This window comes from Chenopodium album, chromosome 25 (assembly GCF_948465745.1).
Source record: "Chenopodium album chromosome 25, dcCheAlbu1.1, whole genome shotgun sequence".
NCBI lineage: Eukaryota > Viridiplantae > Streptophyta > Magnoliopsida > Caryophyllales > Amaranthaceae > Chenopodium > Chenopodium album.
Genome location: NC_137858.1, coordinates 26,379,149 through 26,403,394, shown reverse-complemented (window position 1 = coordinate 26,403,394; position 24,246 = coordinate 26,379,149). Strand labels below are relative to the sequence as shown.

The 24,246-nt window shown below is 38.1% G+C and overlaps 1 protein-coding gene across 2 annotated transcripts; it reads right to left on the bottom strand.

Moving 5' to 3' along the window:
* Positions 1-625: 625 nt before the first annotated feature.
* LOC145615559 (cinnamoyl-CoA reductase 1-like) lies at positions 626-24,246 on the bottom strand. Of its 2 annotated transcripts, none has more exons than XM_081670632.1 (6): positions 23,992-24,246; positions 22,878-23,053; positions 9,403-9,588; positions 8,311-8,473; positions 7,535-7,686; positions 626-1,026 (listed from the first exon to the last, which is right to left on the bottom strand). In XM_081670632.1, exons 1-6 carry the CDS (start codon positions 24,101-24,103, stop codon positions 994-996), a joined length of 822 nt encoding a protein of 273 aa, XP_081526758.1. In that variant the 5' UTR covers positions 24,104-24,246; the 3' UTR covers positions 626-993. The 2 variants fall into 2 exon arrangements, with proteins under 2 accessions (XP_081526758.1, XP_081526757.1); XM_081670631.1 differs by having other exon boundaries at positions 629-1,026; positions 7,500-7,686; positions 23,992-24,239.

The window sequence follows — 24,246 nt, the reverse complement described above, 5'->3', positions numbered from 1 at the left end:
TTGCAGGCACTACGTGGCCTGCCACGTCACCCCTGTGAGGGGAAAATGTTTAGGGTAAAAATACCCTAGACACGTGGCCAAATCGGAGAGAGACGCATGTCAAGTCTGGACAAGTCCCATGTAGGCCACTCACTAGCTGACACGTGTGTGTCTTAGATATCAGCTAAAATTGGGGCCTTCAAGGCCCTATTCCCGAGAAAGTCGTAAAACGGCACAGCCCACCAAATCTAGGTCAGAGTGACCTAAGAGAGGGCACATTCTACAATGACCCTATAAATAGGAAGATTTCCTCCTTTTCTGGGGGACGTTCAATCATTTATTACAACCTTACATTCTCTCACATCAGAGAAAACACCTGATCTCAGAATCCGAGAGGATCTCACTTTACTTTCTGCACCTTTTCACATTCTCCTACGCATTCTAACTAGATCGTCGGAGGTGGAGCTCCTACCACCCGGAATCTCCGTTGTTTTGCAGGTACAGGCGCCACCAGACCAGTCTTCGAGTTGTATTTCTCCCGATGGACTAAAAACACCCAAAACACTAAGGATCACTTTAGTTGCTTTGGTCTTAATAATATATCATACCCTTTATCAAGAGAGTAAAAATGTTCATATAATTATTTAACATAAGTTTTTAAATCCACTAAACTACATAGTTCAATTGAGCAAATATGACTTAACTAATGAGGCGCCTCAACTTTGCATTATTACTGAAGTTCTCACTACCTAAAGCAAGCATAAACAAAGTTGGAGCTTCTCACAATTTACATAAACTTTATATATTACAATGACTAGGAGGGCCTCAATCTTACATCATTTTCATTACTATTCATCTTGTTCACACACAAACAATGGTAGTAGAGCTTCCTTGAACCAGGATCAAGTCAGATATCCTCTACTCTTCAGACTCTCAACACAATCTTTGACGATCTGGTCTAGAGGTGTAAATTCTAATCCCAAATCCATAAGCTTTTTCCCTGCATTTTCTTTCCTAAGCAATCCAGGCTGTGTGTCTTTTGGGAACCTAGTAAGAGGAAACAAAGGGAGTGAAACTTTCAACTGATCAAGGTGAAGTTTTGGTTTTCAACAACATCAACAATAAAAAAAAATGTGTTTTAGAAGTAGATATACTAGTATGTATCAATTGATGCAGAACAACAAAGAGTAATTTGGTGCGGAAGTAAGCTTGGTTTAAAATGCAGTGGCAGATCCACATTGTGTTAAGTGGGATCCCTGAATATCAAAATTAAAGATTTTCTTCTATTTAAATTTTGGATTTATCCAATTTTTAAAGACTAATTTGTCTCGATAGAAACTAATTAGGGTATGTTCTCATACGATTATTTTCTATTCAGTTCAGCTCCTAATTTCCTTCTCTTATGAAATATTCAGTTTAATTCAGTTCAGTTCAGCTCAGTTCAGTCAATGAGAACAGGCCCTTAATCATATATATTTTCCATGGCCACTTGATAAAAATTCTAGATTTGCCAATGTTTATATGGTAATTGGTAAGTTCCTACTACTTTTAGCCACCTTCTATCTAGCCTCTCCTTTCCTTGGCATTCCATATTTCCATTCTAGTAGCCATATTTTAAGTAGAGAGTTGAAGAGAAGAAAAAGGAACATATGAATATATGATACGTAAAATGTAGATAAAAATTTGTATACTTCTCTCTAAAAAGAGACCTTCTCTCTCTAGAATACTAGAGCCTTATCCCCAAAACCCCAACTTTCCACCGTCTTCCACCGCTTCTCTATTCCTCTATGATTCCACAAGTCTCAAATTCTAATTACAAAAGCTAGGTTCAGATTAAAGTTGACAAAAAAACCACTTTAATTCTTCAATTCCTTGTTTTTCCGGTGACCCTACATCACAATAAATTCCCCTATTTCAATTTCCCCTGTTTCGTTTAAGATGACAGTCCATAAATGTTCACATATGAGCCGGCGAAGCTCATCCTCAAGCTGTAATCCTTGCTTCCTCAATCATCTGGTATTGGGCAAGTTCATAGACTATAGAAAGTTTTCCGAGACTCGAATCCAAAAGTGGGTTTCCAGCCAGTGGTATACATTTGGGGAAATTAAAGTCCAAAAATTCGATAGTATTTTCTTATTTCATTGTGAGGACGTTCGTGATCGAGATGCTATGCTACAACAAGGTTCCGTGGCGTACCAAGCGGCTCTCTTAATCTTTACTCCTTGGACTCAGGGTAAGTCAATCAGAGATGTGATTTTTGACGAGGCTGCTATTTGGATTCATCTTGATGAGTTACCTTTGAACTTATGTGAGATTAATGTTGTTAATCCAATGCTTACTATGGCTGGAAACATTATGTGTTCCGATGAACCCGTTCCTGGATCAATTAAATGCGTGGTTAGAGTAAAACTTCACATTCGTGTTTTGGAACCATTAATATCCGGCTTTTACTTGGACCTTGGACATTCTGAGTTTAAGTGGATTAATTTCATATACGAGAATATGTTTATACTGTGCTCTAACTGTAATAGAGTTGGCCATAAGAAGAATGCTTGCTCTTTGAACTATTATAGCCCTACTCCTTTTGTTGTTGGTAAGAACGGGTTGTGTGAGCCTGTTTTTTTACATTCCCGTAATCTCTCAAATTTGAATATTGGCCTGAAGAGAATTAAAAAATATAGAACAACTATAGTGAATCTCAGGAGTTTTTCCAAAAACATTGGCCCACCCCAACCCCAGAGCACTCAACCCCTCAAAAGACCCCGTGAGTTTACTACTCTATCTTTCTCACCCGTGAAAAAGAGGAAATTACAATCAGAAATAACAACACACTTAGACCTTACTTCAAATGAATCATGTCAAACACCAAACCAACCCAATCTCTCAACCCACAAGCATCCCTTACACATCCCAGGAAAAAACCAACTTTGTCGTGACTCTTCTCCACCATCACCCACCAATACTACTACCCAATCTGCTCAATCTCCTCGACCCTCGAGGTTCAAAAAGAGATTCTACCCGCTTAAACGGCCATATTTATTTAGTTCTTTGCCAGTTTAAATGAAAAAGACAGTGCGACACTCTTCGCCGTTAGAGGGGGTGATTTCAGTTTGTTCTAAGAAGAGATCGGCTTTGGGATCTGCTATGGATTTTCAGTTCGGTTTTGGAAAAACAGGTTCGGAAACTGTCGCTATCAGTAGTTTATCCTGGCTCCCGTTTAAGAAATGTAAAGGAATTGGCATTTCTTTTCCACATCAAGTGTCTCAGTCTGGTTCATTTTCTGAGGGCTCAGTGGCCACCCGTTCAAGGCCACCAGGTGATAGATGAAGATTATGGCATGGAACTGCAAGGGTTTGGGTCAAGCGGACTCCCCTAAAGTTCCTTACATTGCGTCCTTAGTCCACTCTTGTGGTGTCGATATTATATTTTTGGCTGAAACTATGGTGTCAGTAAATTCTGTAATGTATAAGTTATCTTCCTTATCGTGTTCATGTTTTGTAGGTATAGACTCGGCAGGTCTTAGTGGTGGACTTTGTGTGTTGTGGTTTGCCCCAGTTTTGATTGACCCTCTCTTGGTTTCTTCGCATATAATATTGTGTCGAGTTGTGGAGAATTTTGTTATAAAATATGTCCTATTTCTGTATGGTGCGCCTCAAGTTTCTGATCGTATGACAGTGTGGTCGGAAATTTCAGATATATTAGCTTCTTACCCGAATGTTGTGTTAGTTGGCGATTTTAACCAGGTTGAATATTTATCGGATAAGGTTGGAGGTACTTTGGATATTCCCGGCCGTCAGGATTTTATACAGTGGAAATTGGACAATGGGTTACTTGATATTCCGTTTTCTGGACCATCTTTCACTTGGACCAATGGGAGAACGGTCATGGACCCCACTTTTGAGAGATTAGATAAGGCTTATGCTACTTCCCATTGGGTTCAGGATTGGCCGGCTACCTCAGTTCATCACCAGCCCATTTTGTTTTCTGATCATGCGGCAATTATTTTATGTGACTCTTTGCCTTCTGGTAGACAAAAGCGTCCTTATAGAATTGAAAACTGGTGCCTACACTCTGTGGATGTTGTTGCTATGGTTCGGACTACTTTTGCTGAACATATCCCTGGGTCTCTTATGTTTTCCTTATCAAGAAGACTTAGTGTTCTTCGTCACCGTCTTCTAGCTTGGTGTGTTTCTCATAAAAAGGCGTGGGGAATTGATTGGAAAGCTTTGGTTGCGGATGTTGCTAATGCTTCTTTTAATCTTGATTCACGGAATAGTCGTTGTTTGTTTAGTACTTTTAGGATGGAGAAAATAAAGGAGGCTGAGGCGGCTTTTCTTTTTTGGAGGCAACGAGCAAAAGTGAAGTGGGATGCGTATGGTGATGAGCATTCTAGGTTGCTCTTTTCCGCAGCTCAGGCCAGACATCGGAAGAACACTATTCTAGGGCTTAAGGATAATGATGGTTCCTGGGTTTCGGCTGAGGGGGAGATTCGTTCTTTGGTTCTCAATTTTTACAAGTCCTTATACAGTAGGAATTTGGATCGTCCTCTTGTTTCTCAGTTCCCTTGGGATTCCCTTCACCTCCCTTCTTTGTCTGATAGACATCGTCAGTCCCTGCTAATCCCCTTTTCGTCTGATGATATTAGGCAGGCGATGTTTAGTATTGCTGATGATAAGTCTCCAGGTCCTGATGGTTTTACTTCAGCCTTTTTAAAGACCTATTGGAGTGAGGTGGGTGATCAGGTGGTGAATGTTATCCAGTTCTTTTTTGCTCATGGCTATTTGCTTAAAGACTGGAATCGGACATTCTTAGTTTTGCTTCCTAAAGTAGATCACCCCGAACTTGTTTCTCAATTTAGACCGATAAGACTCTGTAATGTTCTTTATAAATGCATAGCTAAGTGTCTTGCTCGCCATCTACGTTGGATATTACCAGACATAGTTTCGGATTTTCAAAATGCCTTTGTTCCTGGTAGGTTAATGTCTGATAACTGCTTAATGGTGCATGAGATTCTTTCATTTATGAATGCTTCCAAAGCCAGGAAACATTTTTATGCGGCCCTGAAACTAGATATGAATAAAGCATATGATAGAGTTGAGTGGGACTTTTTGGGTAGGGTTCTTCAAGTTTTTGGGTTTTCTCCCTACTAGATTCATCTGATTATGCAGTGTGTATCTACAGTCTCATATCAGGTGTTGGTTAATGGGTCACCTACAGTGGGTTTCCGTCCTCAACGTGGTCTACGTTAAGGAGATCCGCTTTCTCCATACCTGTTTGTTCTGTGCATGGAGGTTCTTTCGGCTATGCTACGCAAGGCAGAATCAGAAGGCATTCTTCAGGGAATTAAAATTGCTAGGGGGGCTCCTTCCATTTCACACTTGTTCTTTGCAGATGACTCCTTGCTATTTTTCCAAGTCTCCCCTCCAGCTTGTGAACAAGTGTTGAATGTACTTTCTGCTTTTTGTGATATTTCAGGTCAAATGCTTAATTTGCAAAAGTCGTTTGTCAAGTTTAGTCCTAATACTCCTGAGGATTACCGAGCTTATCTGTCTGGTTGTTTGAAAATGCGATCAGAATCTAGATTGGGTTCTTATTTGGGGCTTCCTGTTGATTTAGGTCGTAGTAAATGCTCTGAGTTTGGTTTCCTATTGGATAAGGTGGCCAAACGTCTACAGGCCTTTACATCTCTCCGGCTTTCGCCGGCGGCTAAGCTTGTTATTATCAACTCAGTGCTCATTGCCTCCTTTAATCACATCTTGTCTGTTTTCAAAATTCCTGATTCTATATGTTCTAGAATGGATAAATTGTTAGCCAGGTTTTGGTGGAAATCTTCTTCTTCTTCTAATAGAGGATTAGCTCTTTGGTCTTCGTCGTTGCTCCATCTTCCGAAGGGTTTAGGGGGATTGGGTGCCCCTTTTAACTCTGCCCTGTTGGCGAAGCAGAGTTGGCGACTTATCAGTGCCCTCAGTTATTGGTTTCTCGACTTCTGTCCGCGAAGTATCCGGCTCTTTGTTCTACTGGTTCATTCTCGGCTTCTCGTCCCTCTTGGGGTTGTAGGGGTCTTATTTCGGGGATGTCATTGTTGTCGAAGGGGCTGTGTTGGAAGGTTGGTTCAGGTTCTCGTGTTCGTATTTTGGAGGATTCTTGGGTTCCGGGGGGACCAGTTCATTTTAAGGATCTTCCGTCCGAGTCGGTTAAACCGACTCTTGTGTCTTCTTTACTTGATCCGCGTTCTTGCGCGTGGGATGCTACTATTATTCACATGTTGTTTGATTCTAGCTCTGCTGCTAGAATTCTTTCGTTGGATCGACCTGTGCGTTTAATGGATGATTTTGTTTACTGGAAGTTTACTAGGGATGGTATTTTTACTACAAAATCTACTTATGCTCTCCTTTTTTGAGCCTAGGTTCATGTTTGGTAATCCATCTCAAATCTCTCAAGCGTGGTGGAGGTAGTTTTGGGCTTTACCAATTCTTCCTCGGTGGAAAATATTTGGATGGAAATTGCTTCACGACGCTCTTCCTTTAGCGACTATTCTCAATTCTCGAGGCCTCCCTGTTGATCCAGTTTGTGCATTTTGTCACGTGGATGTGGAATCTGTGTCTCATACATTCAGAGATTGTCCTGTTATCTGTAGTCTTTGGCTGTCTGGAGCGTTGGGCATCCAATGGGATCTTATGCAGTTCCCTTCGTTTAGTATTTGGTTCTCGAGTACAATTTCTCTTTTTTCGTCATCAGGAAATTGGAAGGGCGGCATTGCTTCGTTATTTGCTCTCCTTTGGGCGATTTGGATTTCTCGTAATCAATTGAGGTTTAGGAAAGCTGTTTGGTCGCCTAGGTCAACTGTAGGTATGGCGTCAGATTGGGTCCTTCGTAATATGCAGGCTCTAGATTGGAAGAGGTTTGCGAGGTCTTCTCGTTTGGTTAGTTTGGAGGCTAGGCAGGATGTCAAGTGGTTGTGTCTGCGGGGGTTACCTTCTATTTCTCCAACGGTTTGTTTGATTGTAGACGGGGCATGGGATTGTTCTACTTACAGGGCGGGAGCAGGCTGGATAGTCCGTGATCTTCATTCTTCTGAGGTCCTAGGAGGTGGTTGTCGGGCTTTTATGGAAAGTTCAGCGTTGCAGTCTGAGCTTCAGGCTTGTATTTGGGGTTTGGAGTTTGCTATTCGTAAAGGCTTTTTGAAAATCCGGGTTTATACAGATTGTGCTGCCCTCCTTACTCTTCTTCCTCCTTCTGGTTCAATGGAAATTTCTGCTTGGTGGCTTATTCAGGAGTTGTGTGCTTCAGTTCAGTCTCTTTTGGTTTGTCAGTTGCAAAAAGTTCCTCGTTTGTGGGTTACTCATGCTCACTGGTTGGCTGGTTGTGCCCGACGTCGTCAGTTGTTGTATTTTCAGTTTTAGTTTTTTAGGTTTGACAGTTGTTGTTTGGTTTTTTTTTTCCTTTTATTTGATAGCTCTTTTGTCAAAAAAAAAAAAAAAAAAAAAAAAAAAATATATATATATATATATGATACGTACATGGGGACATTGTATTGAGGGTAAAGCTCGGCAACCTTAGCGGCTAAGTCACTAAAATGAATAATATCTTTGCAGCACAAGTGCCTTCCTTTCGCAGATTTGACCTCATACACCAATATATGTGCCATGGCTACATCTTTTACATGGGCGCAACCTATAAAAAACTCTTTATATGTTTCGGTGCTTCCTGCAACAAAATCAATCAAATATGTATATCAATAATAAGACATTTATAAATTGATGCTTGTGAGTTTTCCTAAGGTTTTTTGGTGCTCAGGGAGCCAAAAAAGACAGGTGATGAGAATCGATCCCAAGTTCTCCTGAAATCGGAAGGTAAGCTCTAACCACTTGAATTATACCTCACTCTTAGAGTTTTCCTAAGGGGATATCTCCCTATAAACATGAAAAATTAACATTTACAAAAATAAATCCACATAAATAAGGGCTTAAATAAAAATCTTAGATAGAAACAAGTTCATAAAATTTTAGACACAAAATACAAGTTTATTTCCTTGATACTTATCAATTGACCAAAATGTAAATAAATCAACATTTTTATTTTACATACGAGCTAGTATTTCAATTGTTGATTTATTTACAAAATTGTCATGCTGGACAAAATTGTTAATTTATTTGTGATTTTATCACTTGATAAATAAATTTTGTTTATTTAGGAGATTAGCAGGGCTTCCACACTTTTATATAAATTCAAATAAAATAATTCCATACAAAATTAGATGTGATAAACAAAAGTTAAAACGATTATTAGAAATAAAGTTTGGATCTAAAACTAGAGCAATTAACTACTTACCTTGAAGGAGACCCAATATGGCGCCCACACTTGAATTTATGACTGGTGGAAGAATAGGGCCTAACACAGTTGCAGGATTTATAACAACCACATCCACCCCTTTCTCTTCGGCTACTTCCCAAGCTGCTTTCTCAGCCCATGTTTTTGAAAGTGGATACCATATCTACAAAATATGCAACAATAAGATATGACATCATTACCAATAATTTATCTATATATCAAAAATCTCCGTATGTCAAATACTCGAATCACATCCGGTTAAATTTTTAAGTTTATATTCTCTCTATTCCCAAAAGTTTGATATAAATATTACTGACTCTTATTTTAAGAACTTTTTTTTAAAAAAAAATAGAGTGGGTGTAAAATTAAAGAGAATTATGATATATAGAGATATGGAGTAAAAAGGTATGTGGGTTTGAAATAAAAAAGGTCTTTGGTTGATTTTTTTAAATTTAAATTTAATTTTTCTATTCTATAATTTGGATAGCTACAAATAAAGAGGTGAAAAAAAAATTCGAGTCGGACCGGGCCTTAACATGATCCCACGTGCCCAAACTCACAAAAAGTAGCAGGCTTGTCGGGCCAAAGCGGACTTTTTGGGCTTTTTTGGGTCGGATTCATCTTTTAACTAAAAAAATGTTTATAGGATTGCCCAAACCCGTCCAATTTTCGGGCCGGATCTAGTTAGGCTAGCGGGCCGGGCCAAAATTAATCACCTTTTGTATAAGATTTTGTAATAAACTACTTCAAAACTTTTTGATTACCAATAACTAGGTCTTTATGTTACCATGTCATCATAAATAGAGTCAATTTATCATAACATACTAGGGATATTGTATATGGAGTATATCTTTATACAAGACTAATAAGAATAACCAAAAATGATACTTGTAATTATTTTTCAATCTAAACTTCTAAAGTAATAATCACTAATATTCTTCAATTTAATTCCTGAATTATAATGAAAGTACTCAAAGGAGTATAACTTGAAATTTAAATTATTATATCACTAATCTATATTTTTATCAAACAATTGACAGTGTAATGATGAAATTAATTTGAGTAATAATAAATAAATAAATAAAACCTTACCTCATTCTTTCTACAATAGTCCTCATCAGTCCAGCATTCTTCAGATTTGGGAACATCAGCTGGCCAATTAGGACTAGGCACAATAGAAGAAATTGAGGAAGTGACCACTACTCGTTGAACTCCAACTTCCTTGGCTGCCGTTATAACATTCTTTGTTCCGTTTATTGCTGGTTCAAGCAGCTCTTTCTGTTTAGTCATATAACATATATATTAACAATTACTAAAATAGGTCATGCTTTTATATATATATATATATATATATTTTCTTTTGCGAGATCATACCTTAATTTAAAATTATTATTATAATTATTTGGCTTTTAGCTTACCTATTTTTTGTTCGCCTAAAAACTACATACATATAACCTTTTAAAAAAATTAGCATTAGTTATAACCCGTGCATTAGCTATGGTTAAATATTTCAAATATGTGAAGTTGATTTGATGTTGTAAAACAAATCTTTTATACAATTGTACCTTCAATTATATATATGCATTTTTTAAGGGACTACCCTCCAAACAATTTCCACTTCTCTAATCATTAAAAAAAAAATTGGTACAACACATTTTTGCGCAAACGAGCCTCACTGAATAACTACTTGCAACAGAACAAAGTGTGTAACTCCTAGAGCTTGACACTAACTCATATGACACTTACCTAGTAACCCCTATAACACTGAACTGTACCTCTATAACTTTGACAAAGTAAACCCCATAATAGATTGCTACATTGCGTAGCCCGACATAAAAGAGTAAGACCCTGTTTTTTGAGCTTCTAAACAAAGCAGAGAATACCATATTTCAGCAGAGTAGAGCAGGTATCAGTAGGGCAGAACAAGTGTCAACAGATTATTAATACTTAGTAAAGCAGAGCAGAACAGAGCTAAGCAGGGTTCAACAGAGCCAACCAGTCCAAAACCGACCATTGCAACTCAAGTATAAGTTACAACATCAAAATCAACTTTCCGTATATTAAATATATTTTTTCTTATATATTTCGTGCTTTTTGCACGGGTACACTCTAATCTATATTATAAGTGTAGAGTAAATGAATGAGATTTCTCCAAAACCTCAATCCTCAACTCTCATGCATTCAGTTTTTTTTTTTATTTATTTATTTTTATTTTTTTATTTATTTTTATTATTTTTTATTTTTTTAATAATAACTACCCACCCCACTACATCATTTATTTATTTTTTAAATTTTAAAATACAAAAATCAATAACTACCCATCCTACTATTTTCTTTTTTTTTTTTTTTTGTTTCTTTTTTTTCAAGGGACTACTACTAACAATTCACTTTGTGTTATCTTTTTTTGTACATAGTATTTAATATGTCATGTATTAGCAGTCCTAAAAAAAATGTCATGTATCAGCACGGGTATACTGTTCCTTTATAAAAAAAATTCACCATAGCACTCAAAATTCCCAACCCTTCAATTATATGTTTTTTAAGGACTACTCTATAAACAACTTCAACTTCTCTAATAATCAAAACGAAAATTGTGCAGCACGTTTTTTGCGTGACTGGCCTCACCAAATAATTGCTTGCAAAAGATCAAATTAACTCCTAAAGGACTGATGGAATAACCCCTGTGACACTAATCGAGTAATCTTTGTGACACTATAACCTCTATAGCTTTGTCAGAGTAAACCTCATAATAGTTGGTGACATTGTGTGGCCACCGACAACGTGTATAAGTTCCTATATCAAAAATTCACCATAACACTCAAAATCACCAACCCTTTAATTATATGCATTTTTTAGGGACTGCACTCTAAACAACTTCAACTTCTCAATCATCAAAACAAAAAAAATGTGAAGCACGCTTCTTATAAGCTTCTGAACATCAGATTTCAGCAGAGCAGTTAGTAGGGAAAAACAAGTGTCAACAAATTATTAATATTTAGTAGAGCAGAGCTAAGCAGAGTTCAACAGAGCAGACTAGAACACAAGTCCACAATAGAACACAACAACTCAAAAGAATAGGGTCTAAGTTACACCATTAAAATCAACTTTCGTATTCTAAATGTATTTTTTTCTTATATTACAGTATCTTTCTAATGTAATATATATCCTATGCATTTTGCACGGGTACACTCTAGTATCATTGATGGGAGAACCTTTTATATACTTGCGGGCTCTGATGCACGAAACGTCAAAATTAATTGACACATCGTTTCTGAAACGTTTCGAAACACGTTTCGAAACGCATTTGAAAGTTTCTTGGCGAGTTTGCAAAACGTCTCACACCATTTGAAAGTTTGGATCCCTTGGGGAAACTTAATTAGGGGTATATAAAAGTGTTTCCCCTTTAAAAAAGCAATTAAACCTTGGTGATTTGGGGTTTATTTTTGTTTTAATTTGAGAAAGAAAGGAAATAATCTTACAAATTACCGTCATCATTCATCTGTGTGACTCTTGTATGGCCGTATGTAGAAGATTAAGAGTTAGAGGAAAAGCCTAAACTACTTGTCTTGTTATGATGAACAATTTTAGTTTTTATTCGCAACTGATGATCTTGAATTGTCTGCAACTCTTCATATATATTCTTTTTTTTTTAACAGCTGGTAAACAAACAGTAAAAAGGTCTCTTTAGTCCCCCTTCTAGCTTTAACGGCTAAGTCATGGGCTTTCGAGACTCCACTACGCGAAACATAACAACAACAAAAATAAGAAAAATTCTCAGTCAACGAAAGGATATCTTCCACTAGTGTCTTCAAATCCTTCGGGCTTGTCTTCGGGTTTCCGATTACCTAAACAGCTAACTTGCTATCAGTCTTGACCTCGATCTGATTAAATCTTGCACTGGCTTCAATAATCCCTTCCCTCATTGCTAATAGCTCACAGTGTAGTGTAGAGGAACCCAACACTCGCTTACTCCCTTTACTTAAAACCCATCCATCCTTCTCTATTACCCATCCAACTGCTGCTTCATCCCGTTTACCACCAGTTTTCTTCCATGCTCCATCCACTATCACTATGACTACTAGTCTTGAATCATGCGTCCCCCTTTGCCAGTAGTTTAACTCGTTAAGCTCAAAACCAAGCTGTACATGATTTCCCTCCTTCTTCTTTTCCTAATCCCTACACACTTTAGCAACATTCAAGCTGCATAATCTCATTATCTGATTAGGTGAACAGACATCCCCTCTGAAGATGATTTCATTCTTATGATTCCAAAGACTCCAGATCACAGCTAAAAGTGAACCAGCGAGGATAGGATTCTTTGACTTTATCCTCATGGCATACCACAGGAAATTACGCAACAAAATTCTGATATCCTGATCTTCCTCCTTAATCCTAATCCCTAATTGCCCACTTGACCAAACCCTTTTGGTTATCCGACAATCTCTAACAAGTGCCCCGTAGTTCCCAGCTCCTCATTACATAAACGCATGCCGGGCTCACATTCAGTCCCCGCCTAATGAGTTCGGCCTTACTGCTACAAGCGCCATTCATAATTCTCCAGCCGAGCATTAGCCGGGAGGGCGCTATGTCCAATTTCCAATATTCTTTCCAGAATCTGCACCTGTTATCTGCACTTGACCCCCCCCCCCCCCCTCAACCAATTGTACCCCGACTTTACTGTGTACTCCCCATTTTCCGTCTCTCCCCATAGAATTTCATCCTTCTTTCCAGCTCTCGGGTCCACATTAAGGATTTTCCTTGCATCATTGAAAGTAAACAAGTTCTAGATCTCCCTGATCTTCCACTCCCCTCTGTCATTAAGTAGATCCTTTACCACTCTATATCTATTTCTATCCTCTGCAGGGATGCTGGAATTCACCCTGACCAGCCCTAAAGCTGTCCACCTGTCATCTTCAATTCGCACACTGTTTCCATCTCCTACTCTGTACCGGAAAGCACCTTTCATTTGACTTGTTGCCTTGATCATTCCTCGAACCATCCATGTGCATCTCTGCGGTTCTTTACCCCTGGTCGCTTTCTCAATTGGAGAATGACCATATTTTCCAATCAAAAATCTGCTTACTAACAAGTCTCTTTGATTATGGATCCTCCATGCCTGCTTTGCAACTAATGCCTGATTTAAAGTCTGGACATTCCGTAGTCCCAGGCCCCCTTTTGCATTATGCCTTTCTAGGATTTCCCTCTTAATCCAATAAATGGGTTTCTTGTCCTTCACCCCTGCCCAAAAGAACCTTAAGCACACAGAGTTTAATTTTCTCAAGATACTTTTCGGCAGCAAATAGAGAGCAAGAATATGCGAAGCCATGGCCACCAGGATAGAATTGATTAAGATCAATCTCCCGGCCTGTGACAAGGCGCTAAATTTCCAGGACAACATCTTTTGGGAAATCTTCTCCACTATCCAGCTGAATTGTGACAGACTCCTCCCATCCACCTCCATCGGACAGCCTAAGTGCTTTCCAAACTTAGTTTTGCTTGTCGTTCCCAAAGTCTTTCTGAAAATCCTTACAAAAGTTGAGGGGGTTTTCGGGGTGAACATAACAAAAGACTTCCTTGAACTCACTACTTCTCCTGAGATCCTGCAAAAATTATCCAGTGCTTGTCGCAGTTCCTTACAGACGTTTAGACTTGGCCTGAAGAACAGCAGAGCGTCATCAGCAAAAAATAAATGTGAAATTTCCGGGCTTCTCCTTGTTGCTCTAATTCCCACAATCTTTCCTTTCTCTTGGAGCCATGCCAATCTTCTTGATAGGACTTCCATACATAGGATAAATAGGTATGGAGACAACGGGTCTCCTTGCCGAAGACCTGCCCTTGGTGAAAACCATTCTATCTACTCTTCATTAACTACAACTGAGTATCTAACAGTGGTTATCCATTGATTAATCCATTGAATCCATCTTTCTGGGAAGGCCATTTGCCAGAGAATCCTATTAATGAAGTCCCACTTCACTCTGTCATACGCTTTGTTTAGGTCCACTTTCATGACCCCTGCATATACTCCATCTCTTTCCCTCCTCCTCTTTACATACTGAATCAGCTCATGTCCCAAGATTGCACTGTCCGCCATCAGCCTTCCTGGAACAAACGCATTCTAGAACTCACCAATTATACTTCCCAAGATTGGTTTCAATCTGTTCACCAAGCACTTAAAGATCACCTTGTAGATTGTGTTACAGAGCCCGATAAGCCTGAACAAATCTACCCTGTTTGCATTTTCCTCCTTCGGGATCAGACAAATGAAGGTCTTAATCCATTCCTTCAAAATGTATCCCCCGTTAAAGAAACTCAGCACGGCTTCAAAAATTTCACTTCCCATTTTGTCCCAACCTTTCTGGAATACAATTGGGGGGCATCCGTCAGGTCCTGGTGCTTTTAACGGCTTCATGTCAAACACCGCTCTTCGCACTTCTTCAATTGTGAAATCTGCATTCAGGAGAGAGATGTGTGTTTCAGAGAGTCGCGGCATGTGTTGGAACCATTCCCCATCTTGATTAAGCTCGTGCTGTAGATCCCCTGCACCTGAGTCGAGCTCCTGATCAGTATCTGCACAATAGATTGCTCTAAAGAACTTGACAAATTCTTTCTTGATAATCCCAGGATCCCAACTCTAGTCATTTTCATTTACTTGTATCGCTCGTACTTCATTCCTTACTTTCCTTCCCTTAACCGCTCTAAAGACAAAGACGTTGTCCTATCCCCTATACAATCACACCTACTCTTGGCGCGTTGTTTCCAAAACAAATTCTTTATCTCCACTTCCCTCTCAAGATTTCTCCTCAACTCCTTTTCCTGCTCAATATTCTCCTCCGTCGCTTCCAGCATTTGTGAGTCATTCAGCGAGGCATGGATGCGCTCCCAATTAATTCTGTGCAAATCCCTATAATCTAAACACCACTTTTTCACCCTACTCCTGACGTTCTTGATCTTTTGCTGCAATGAATACATTCTTGAGCCACCCACTTTACTCCTCCACGAATCCGCTATTGCTTGCCTCACCTCCCAGAAGTTCAAAGCCCACGCCTCAACCCTATACGGTCTGTTTTTCCTTTCAATTTTCCCAGGCTGCGAATCTAGAAGAATTGGCCCATGATCGGAGATGAAGATAGGGTAATTCCACAATTGTGCTTCAGGAAGCTGATCCCTGAATGCCACATTGAAGTATGCTCTATTAAGTCTTTCCATGAAATTCTCCTCCCCTACTCTATTGTTTGTCCAGGTGTAGTCTACTCCTTTATGAGGGATGTCTAGTAGACCATGACTAAGTCTCCAATTAGTGAATTCAAGTGCCCCCTTGATTATCCTACTCCTTCCTCGTTTCTGACTACTTAGTTCCACTTGGTTGAAATCACCCATCACAACGTGTAGCCCCACATATGAACTAAGGAAAGCGTCTAAAGCTTCCCACACATCCGATCTTTGATCAAAATAAGGCGAACCATAAACAAACGATACATATATTATATTGTTAAGTTCATCCTGCACTTTACAACAAATAGTGCTAGGAGAAGAAGCTACCACTACTAATTTACAAGACCAACATAAAATCAACCCCCCCCCCCCCCGAAGCCTCCCCCGAGGCGTCGATTCCAAAATGTTCATTATATCCAATCCTAGCAAATACTGGACTTAAACTACTAGTACTTCATTTAGTTTCTGAAAGAAAGCATACATCTAACTTAAGCTTATTACACATACTACTAATATAAGGAATTACAGAGTCGTTTTTGTTGCCTAGCCCTCTGAAATTCCAACTCCAAAGTCTCATTTATCCTCTTATGGCTCTTTTGGGCTAGCCACCAAGCCCTTAACACACCCACAGAAGCAACGACTTCCCCTTGGTAACTGGAACTTCCACCCTTTGCCTTCACTCGCATTTCGTCCTTTGAAAATCCTCTTTTTTCTGATGTCTCCTTCCAACAAGTCCTCCGATGAATCGATACTATCCCCATCAGATAAGCCCAATTTGACTCCCTTGCCTGTCCTTACATTGCTGCCTTCTTTCTCTTCCGCCCATTCTCCTTAGAAACTAAGGCAATCTCCTCTTCAATCAGTCTTGGAACCTCATTCAAATCGAAGGTTCCCACGCAATCCTCTGAATCTGAGCTAATTTCAACTATCTCTGGGCTGAAACTCACACGGAACGCAGGCTTGGGCTAGATTGGGCTTTCATGTTCAATCAAAATCCCCTTTCCCTTGTCTAGTCGGGCTTGATTTATAATTTCCCTCCTAGAGTCGTCCCTTGGATCAGGATGGGCCGGCTCCAAAACCACATTCTTATTTCGCTTCATCTGGGCTAGCACCAGGTCCGACAGTGGCTGGGTGGGTGGTGAACTCGGGTGGTATGAATCCGCGGGTGAAACCAGGGAGTTCGGCGGGTTTGGTAATTCCTCAACAAAGAGATTGAAGTTTAGCCAGGGTTTTTTTGGACTACCAGAAATATCAATAGGCACAGGTAAGGAATTTGTTTTGGGCTTTAGAGAAGTATTTGGGCCCAATTCACTTTCACCAAACATAAAAGGCTCAATAACCTTACCTAGCTCGTCACACGATTCAAAATGGCCTTTTCCACCCAAACCACCTTGGCCCAACTCTGGGCTTGGCGGATCCGGAGCTACCTCTTGGGCTTCACCCCCACTGTCACTGCTCGAAAGACCAAGATCTAACAAAGCTTAGGTGAAACTCAAGATCGGAGAGTCCGGTTCAGGTCCCCAGGTTGTAATATTTGGGCTGGGTGGAGTTAAAGTCTTAAACTCCTCCAAGCCTAGAGAAATGTGCTTCTCACTTTAATCCTTTTCATTCTCTTCAAATACTGATGGAGAGGAGGCCACAAAAAAGAACTCCAAAGACGAGTCATCATGCAACAAAATATCCGCAACGGATTGGTAATTATCTATGATTGTGCACAAAAAAAGGCGTATGAAAAGTGTGGTGGTTAGATATGCGTGAAACACAAGTAGCCAATTGAAAAAGACAAGTGAGTAAAAAGAGGGGACCAGATTAATATAAAAAAAAAAGTGCATCCAAATGGGGAAAGTCAGCACTTTTTATAGTAAGAAAGATATGGTTTGTACTGAAAGTATTCAGGTATGTTGGTACCAGGGGATATATAAAAGGGTTATCAAATAAAAACTGGAGTGAAGTGGGGGTCCAGAAAGAATAAGAATGAGAATGATTCAGATCCACCAACAGAAATACAGCACAAAATGGATTAAATAAATACCCGTACCTCTCCAAAACTCCCTTAAAACTTGGATATCTATTCTTACAGAAAGGATAGTAGCCTATAGCTGCCCCCCAATAAATTCTCTTTCAGACTCAATAACTCTCTTTCTCCTTTTGCAGGCATCAACCATATTATTGTTCCCCCCAGAAACACCATTAACTCCCATGTCTCCTCTAATTCGTTTTCTACTCAAAGAACCCGTCTTATTTCACTAACCAGACGAAGTCGAGCTAGTCGGGTTATCGGGTCTTTCTGACATCTTCAATTTCTTTCCCACTCTGACACCCTCCTCAGCAGTATGTGCATCCCACGCGCCGCCCACTGGTTTTCTCTTTTAGCAAATTATGTATGAAACTTTGATTCCCCTTCTCTCAAACAATGTTCTTCGTTCACCGCCACCGTCATCATCATCCCTTCTCCTCTTATTTCCATTTTGCTCCCTATTATTACCACTATTATTACCTGTACTTCCACCACCCCCACTTTCACCACCACCGTTTTTGTCTTTTTCCCCCCAACTCCATCCTTCCCCTCTTCATTACCCCCTCCATTGCCGTCCTCATCACCATCACTATCATCATCTTCGCCCTCACCTTCACCATCATCCTCACCCTCCGCTCCCTTCATATTGGATGAGCTCGAACTGCCATCATCATCCTCTGCACTCTTCCCCGAAGATTCAACATCTACTGGACTATCTGCTCCTGATTCCTTCGAAGACTCGGGTGACCAGTTCACTTCAGACTCCATTTCACCCCTGCTTTCTCTTGAAGTTTTAATCTCAATTAAGTTCAGCTTTGAAGTTCTGTTCCTTTCAACACGTTTTAACCCAAAGATTTTATTCGTGTAGAGAGGTAGATAAGTTGGGTCAACTCTAATTTCACCAAAGCTATCACACGCTGCATACATCGCCGCTTGCAGCTCCCTACTCCTTCTCTAAGGACAGAGCTTACAATACTTCTCTTTATGTCCTATTCTTCCGCAAGTTTTACAGAGCACAAACACTCCTTCATATCGGATATCAACCCATTCGAAACTACCTTGTTCAAACTCAAAGTAGAAGCCTGGGATTAGGGGTCTGTTCAGGCTAAGCCAAACCTTAGCTCTAAATGCTTCCCTTACCGGAGGATTCAGAGACTCACCATCGAAACAGAGCACTCGACCTATTCTGGAAAGAACTCTGCTGGCAATGGAGATAGTACTATAGTGAATAGGTAACCCCTCAACACGAACCCATAAATACGCAGCATCGAAGTTCATTGACCTTAAGGCGTGACCAATCAGGCACCTCTTGAAGATAATCAAAGCCCCTTTATAGTTTCCATGGCCATATCTCAGGAGTGCATTACAATCATCCTCTCTAGTGAACTTCAAGAGGAAGAGACCATCTACTTTTTCTACAATAATCAGCCCTTTGAATCTCCAATATGAGTATATCCAACTTTGAATCTCCTCCTCTGTGAAAGTCTTCCCTCTCCAATCCTTGAACTTCCCTACCACAATAATGCTTTTGTCATTTAAAGCTTTCAACTCTTCTTCTTTGGTTGGTCTAAACACAGGTCCCATTTTCCTTGCATTAAGGAAAAAGAATTGATCATGGATCATGTTAAAAGCAGATCAAAAGGAGGAAAAGTTAAACACTTATCATGAAAGACTAAAGAATGGCCTAAAAATTTTAGAGAGATGCTCTAGAGAATCTAGAAAGAGAAGTCAACGTCGTCTCAATGGAATTTTTGCATATATATTCTTATTGCTTGAGAAGAAGAGGAAGATGAATGAAGGTGGGGACATTGAATTAGAAAAAAGAAATAGTTTGGTCCTTAATCAATTGGTATTATATTCTGATATGAAGTAAACATCTTTATTTACTTTAATATTTTCGTTTCCCCGTTTCTCATAATTTAATAATTTCGTTTCCCCGTTTCCTAGTTTCCGTTTCCGTTTTTCGTTTCTGTGCAACCTAGCTTGCGGGTGCGAATAGAAGTAGGTGAACCCAAAGGTGTTTGTTTTACTCGGTAGATATAATTTTGCTCATTTTAGAATTTAAAAAAAGCAGAAAAAAAAATATCAAATGAGCATAATACACTTGGGTGCACCTTACACCCGAGTGTATATAACAATTTTTACATTGATGAATGCAGCGCATTTCATGGTTATAAATTTTTTCTTTCTACCTAAATTATATATGGCATCATTCTTTTTGCCCTAATTTTTTCCTCTCTTGTTTCAAGATTAGGTAGATAGTTCTTTAAAAAAATCACGAGTTTATGAAAAAACATTTATTGACTAACAAATAATTACTACTTGTACTATTTTTTTGCAACAATTCAAAAAACTACAGTGTATTTAAATCATGCATGCAAGGTACGGAGCTAACCTAATAATAAATCAAGGGATACAAAAAAAAAATAAAAAAAATTAAAGAACTTTATATGCATGATTAGTTATTTTGACCTTACTAAAACCATTCTTTAAAAGATTGGATCATTGTATAACACGAACTAAAAGATATGAAGTATTAAAACGAAAAAAGAGGCTATATGAACTGTCATTGTCCACTGTCCAAGTTATTTAAAAGAATCTAGCATTATTGGACTAAAATGTTCCACACATTCATTGTGTGATCTTAATTTTTCCAACATTTTTCAAAATTATACTTTTTCTGTTTTAGTTAATTGTACCACTTTTTTTATTTTAAACTTGTCCATACTTTGACTATTAATATCTTTTATTATATATTTATAAAATTGATAATTAAAAAATTGATATCGGCAATGTATCCAACTAGATCTCACGCATGACTAGATATGTTTTATTTAAACAACACATGACTATGTTTTTCATTACATATAAATTACAAAACGAAAGTCAAAAGAAAATATATGATTAGTGTAAAAATCCAAATTTTACAATTAAGAGAACTTCCAATTTTGTCAACATTTCTCAAATCATACAACATTTACTTTATTCGAGGGCAAGTCTTGTATGTAGCTAGCCACACAGTGTGGTCACATTGATTTATAAGGGTAATCTTTGTTTATATGTATGAGTAACATTATTTTTTCATAATAGTAACACCATGTTTCCCATAAAAGTAACCTAAATTCATTATACGAGTGAAATCAAGTAACTTAGAAATAAGTAACTCCATTTGTTCATTTGAGTAACCCCTATTCTTTTGTTTTACAAAATGAAAGAATAATTCCACTTATTTACGAGAGTAACCTCCTTTTCTCATTTAAGTAACTTTATCCTCATTGCAACTTTATATGTAAATTCCACTTTAGACATGTACTAGTTTAAGTCCTGTGCAACGCACGGATTTAACATTATTTTATAAATAAAAAAAATAAATAAATAAATAACCAATACTTTTAATCGAAACAAATACTTGAATTTCTTTTCAGAAAAACTAACTTGAATTGTATGTTATATCGATAGCTAAAGTTACTTGTATTGATCATTAAACATTTTTTTAAAAAAAAAGCGCAAATTCCATGATTATAGGATTTTATATAATGCACTTATATACGCATATGCCCCTATTTTATAGACATGTTTTGACTGGCATGATATTGTATAGCATACTTTGACTGGCACAAGTGTTATTGAACTATTGTGTTACTATTATCAATAATCAAGGTTTTTGTTTAGTTGTAGTTATATATTGAACTATTGTGTTACTATTATAAATAAATCAACAAATATATAATAAAAGATAAAGTGTTAATTTTGGTTGGAGCAAAAAAACTTTCAAAGAAAAAAATACGATGTAGAATGATACAGAGTATGGGTTTAGTACATTATTATAATAATGTTATTTTATATACGTAGTATATGTTTGTTTATTAATAAATATTTAAAAGATATGTTAAAATATTTTCATTGAATGCATATAAAATATAGTATAGTTGCCAAATTGAAAGTTAGACAATATAATATACATGAAGATTTAAAATATAAAAAAAAAATGAAATTGGGGAGAAATTCTTTAATCAAAATATGACGAATGTCATGTCAGATTCGCTTTTAGTATTATGTTATTGATAAGGAAAAATTGATGGGAATTATCCCACCTTTTGAGCGTCGAAAATTAATAATCCCACCTTTGGCATTCTTTATAATAATCCCATCTTTGAAATCAATTCACTTAAAATAGTCTCAACCGGTCAAGTAACATGTTATAACAAGTTACTTGACACGTGGCGACCTATGATTGGTCAAAAAATAAAAATAAAATAAAAATAATTTTTTTAAAAAAAGTTAGATATTTTATTAAAAAAAAAAAAAAAAAAACCACCTACCACCCACCACCAACCAACTGCCCAGCCCTAGGCACCCTCCCCGCCTCCTGCAACCGCCTTCATAGCCGCCGATGTCCCCTGCCCCACAACGCCGACCACCCAAATCGATTCCCCTAGTGCCAACGCCCCTCTCCGCCTCCCCCGAACCACCAACCTCCCTTCCACCGCCACGAAACCCTCGAAATCCAACCATCCCACAAGCCTTGAAAAACAATTTTCCGCCTCAATCCCGAGCCCTTCCTTTCCTCTGTCCCGATCTCGGCCTCCCTCCCTTTTCCCCGGCTTCGATTTGGTGGGTTTTCGATTATTGAATCGGAAGGTGGTTTTGGGTTTGGTGGGTTTTTTTACCTGAATTGAGGGCTGGGGAGGAAGGCGCGGTAGGAATGGGGGGACAGGTAAGATCGGCGCGCCGGGAATGGTGGACAGGGAAGGTTGGAGTTGGGTTGGGGATGGCTGGCCAGAGCGGCGTGGTGACGACGGTTGCGGGGTAGCTGGTGGGTTGTTTTTTGAAGTTTTGAAGGTGGTTTTAGGGTTGGGTTGGCTGGGGTGGATGGCGGTACGGTGGTTTTGGGTCTAGCTAGTGGTGGCGGTGGTTATGGGTCTGGGTAGTGGGGTGGTGGTTCTGATGTGGTTTGGTTGGTGGTGGGGATGGTGGTGGCTGTGGTGTAGCTTAGGTGTTTTTTTTTTATTTTTTTTAATATTTGGACAAATCAAATTGTGATACGTGTAAAATAAACTTAATAAAAAAAAAATTACCTCTTCAACCGCTTACTGGTCATCCGGGACTATTTTTGAGTGGGTTGATATCAAAAGTGGGATTATTAATCTTCGACGGTCAAAAGGTGGGATTATTGACATCAATTTTTCCTATTGATTATTGATAGTTATATATAAAAGAAATACGAGTAAGATTAATGAATAGCGTTAAAAATCAAAATCAAACCAAAATTCAGAAGAAGACTCTAATGTACATTGTTATGCATTTGTGTAGAGAAAGCAGGTCACTTAATTAATACCTCAGGATCCTTAACTTGACCAATAACATTTGGAGATGCCAGGTGAAATACGCCAGCAGTGCCCTTCACAGCTGCAACAATCGACTCATAATCAAGTAGATCCATTTGAAATAGCTTTAGATTTTTTTCATTTGCTCCTTCAAGTGCTAATAGATGCTCTGTTTCCTTCTTGTCATCTATCGAAAGCAAACGTTATATATTAATTGCAACGCTTTTATTTTTTACAAAATTGTTTTACTTTAATTGCAATATACTTAGCTTTTTACAATGATTTGCTATCATTTTAATAATCCTTTCATTCATTTAAAGTCATATAAAGACCAAAATTTGGATATACTTGTATGTATTATGCCACCTCTAATTTTACTTTATGTCATACAATCCTGTTATTTGATTTTAAGTCAAACCTATTATATATGTGATTAGTTCGAAACAACTAGAGTACCCTTTTTTTTTTTTTTTTTTTTTGGACTAAAGCAATGGAGTGCGGAGTACAATTTTTATGCAATGAAAATTGTTCTCAACTTATTTAAAACTAAAATATTTTGATACTTTGGTTATTTTGGTAGTTTTTAGGAAATCCGGCCTACCTTTATAGTGTTTTTAGTTGTCAATTTTTTTAGCTTACTCTACCAACTCCAACTTGACTATTGAATTGGCAGAATAAGATATCGTTGATCTATAATTTAGTAATTTTATTCATGTCATCATAATCATATACAAGTATGAATTCAATGGTGGTAAACTTTTTTAAAAATGTTTAGCCGTAAAATCACATAAAATGGTCTGAGTATAATATGAAAATAATACAAAAGTACGCAACTAATCAAGTAAATTTTTTTTTGAAATAATACGTATATTTTTACATAATTTTTATTTATTTATTTTTTTTTTTTGGTAAAAAGGTAAACAATACGTTTTTACTCAATACCCTTCCTCATTAATCATAATTCATATACTTTGTACTCCATATTACTTTGTCCATCATCACAATAATCAATAGATCAAGGAATATGTAGTTTAATTGTAATTTGTAAAACTGTTTTTTTTTTTTTTTTTGTAAAACTGTTGAAGTGTTGATGTATGGAAGGAAAATAATCAAAGAGAGTGTTACCAAGATCTTGGACAGTTGCATGAACGGTGTAGCCGCGGTTAAGTAGGAGCTGAACTAGCCACGAGCCTATGAACCCGCTGGCTCCAGTCACACAAACCGTCTCTCCTCCCATGGTCTCTTTCAATGCTCTTGATCCTTACCTTTTTTTTTCTTTTTTGGTTTAGTACTTTTTTAGCATATTAAAAAATCAGGTTGCTGTCCATATTTATAGTCAAATTCTCGGATGAAAGCAAACCAGGCCACAAGAACGTAACG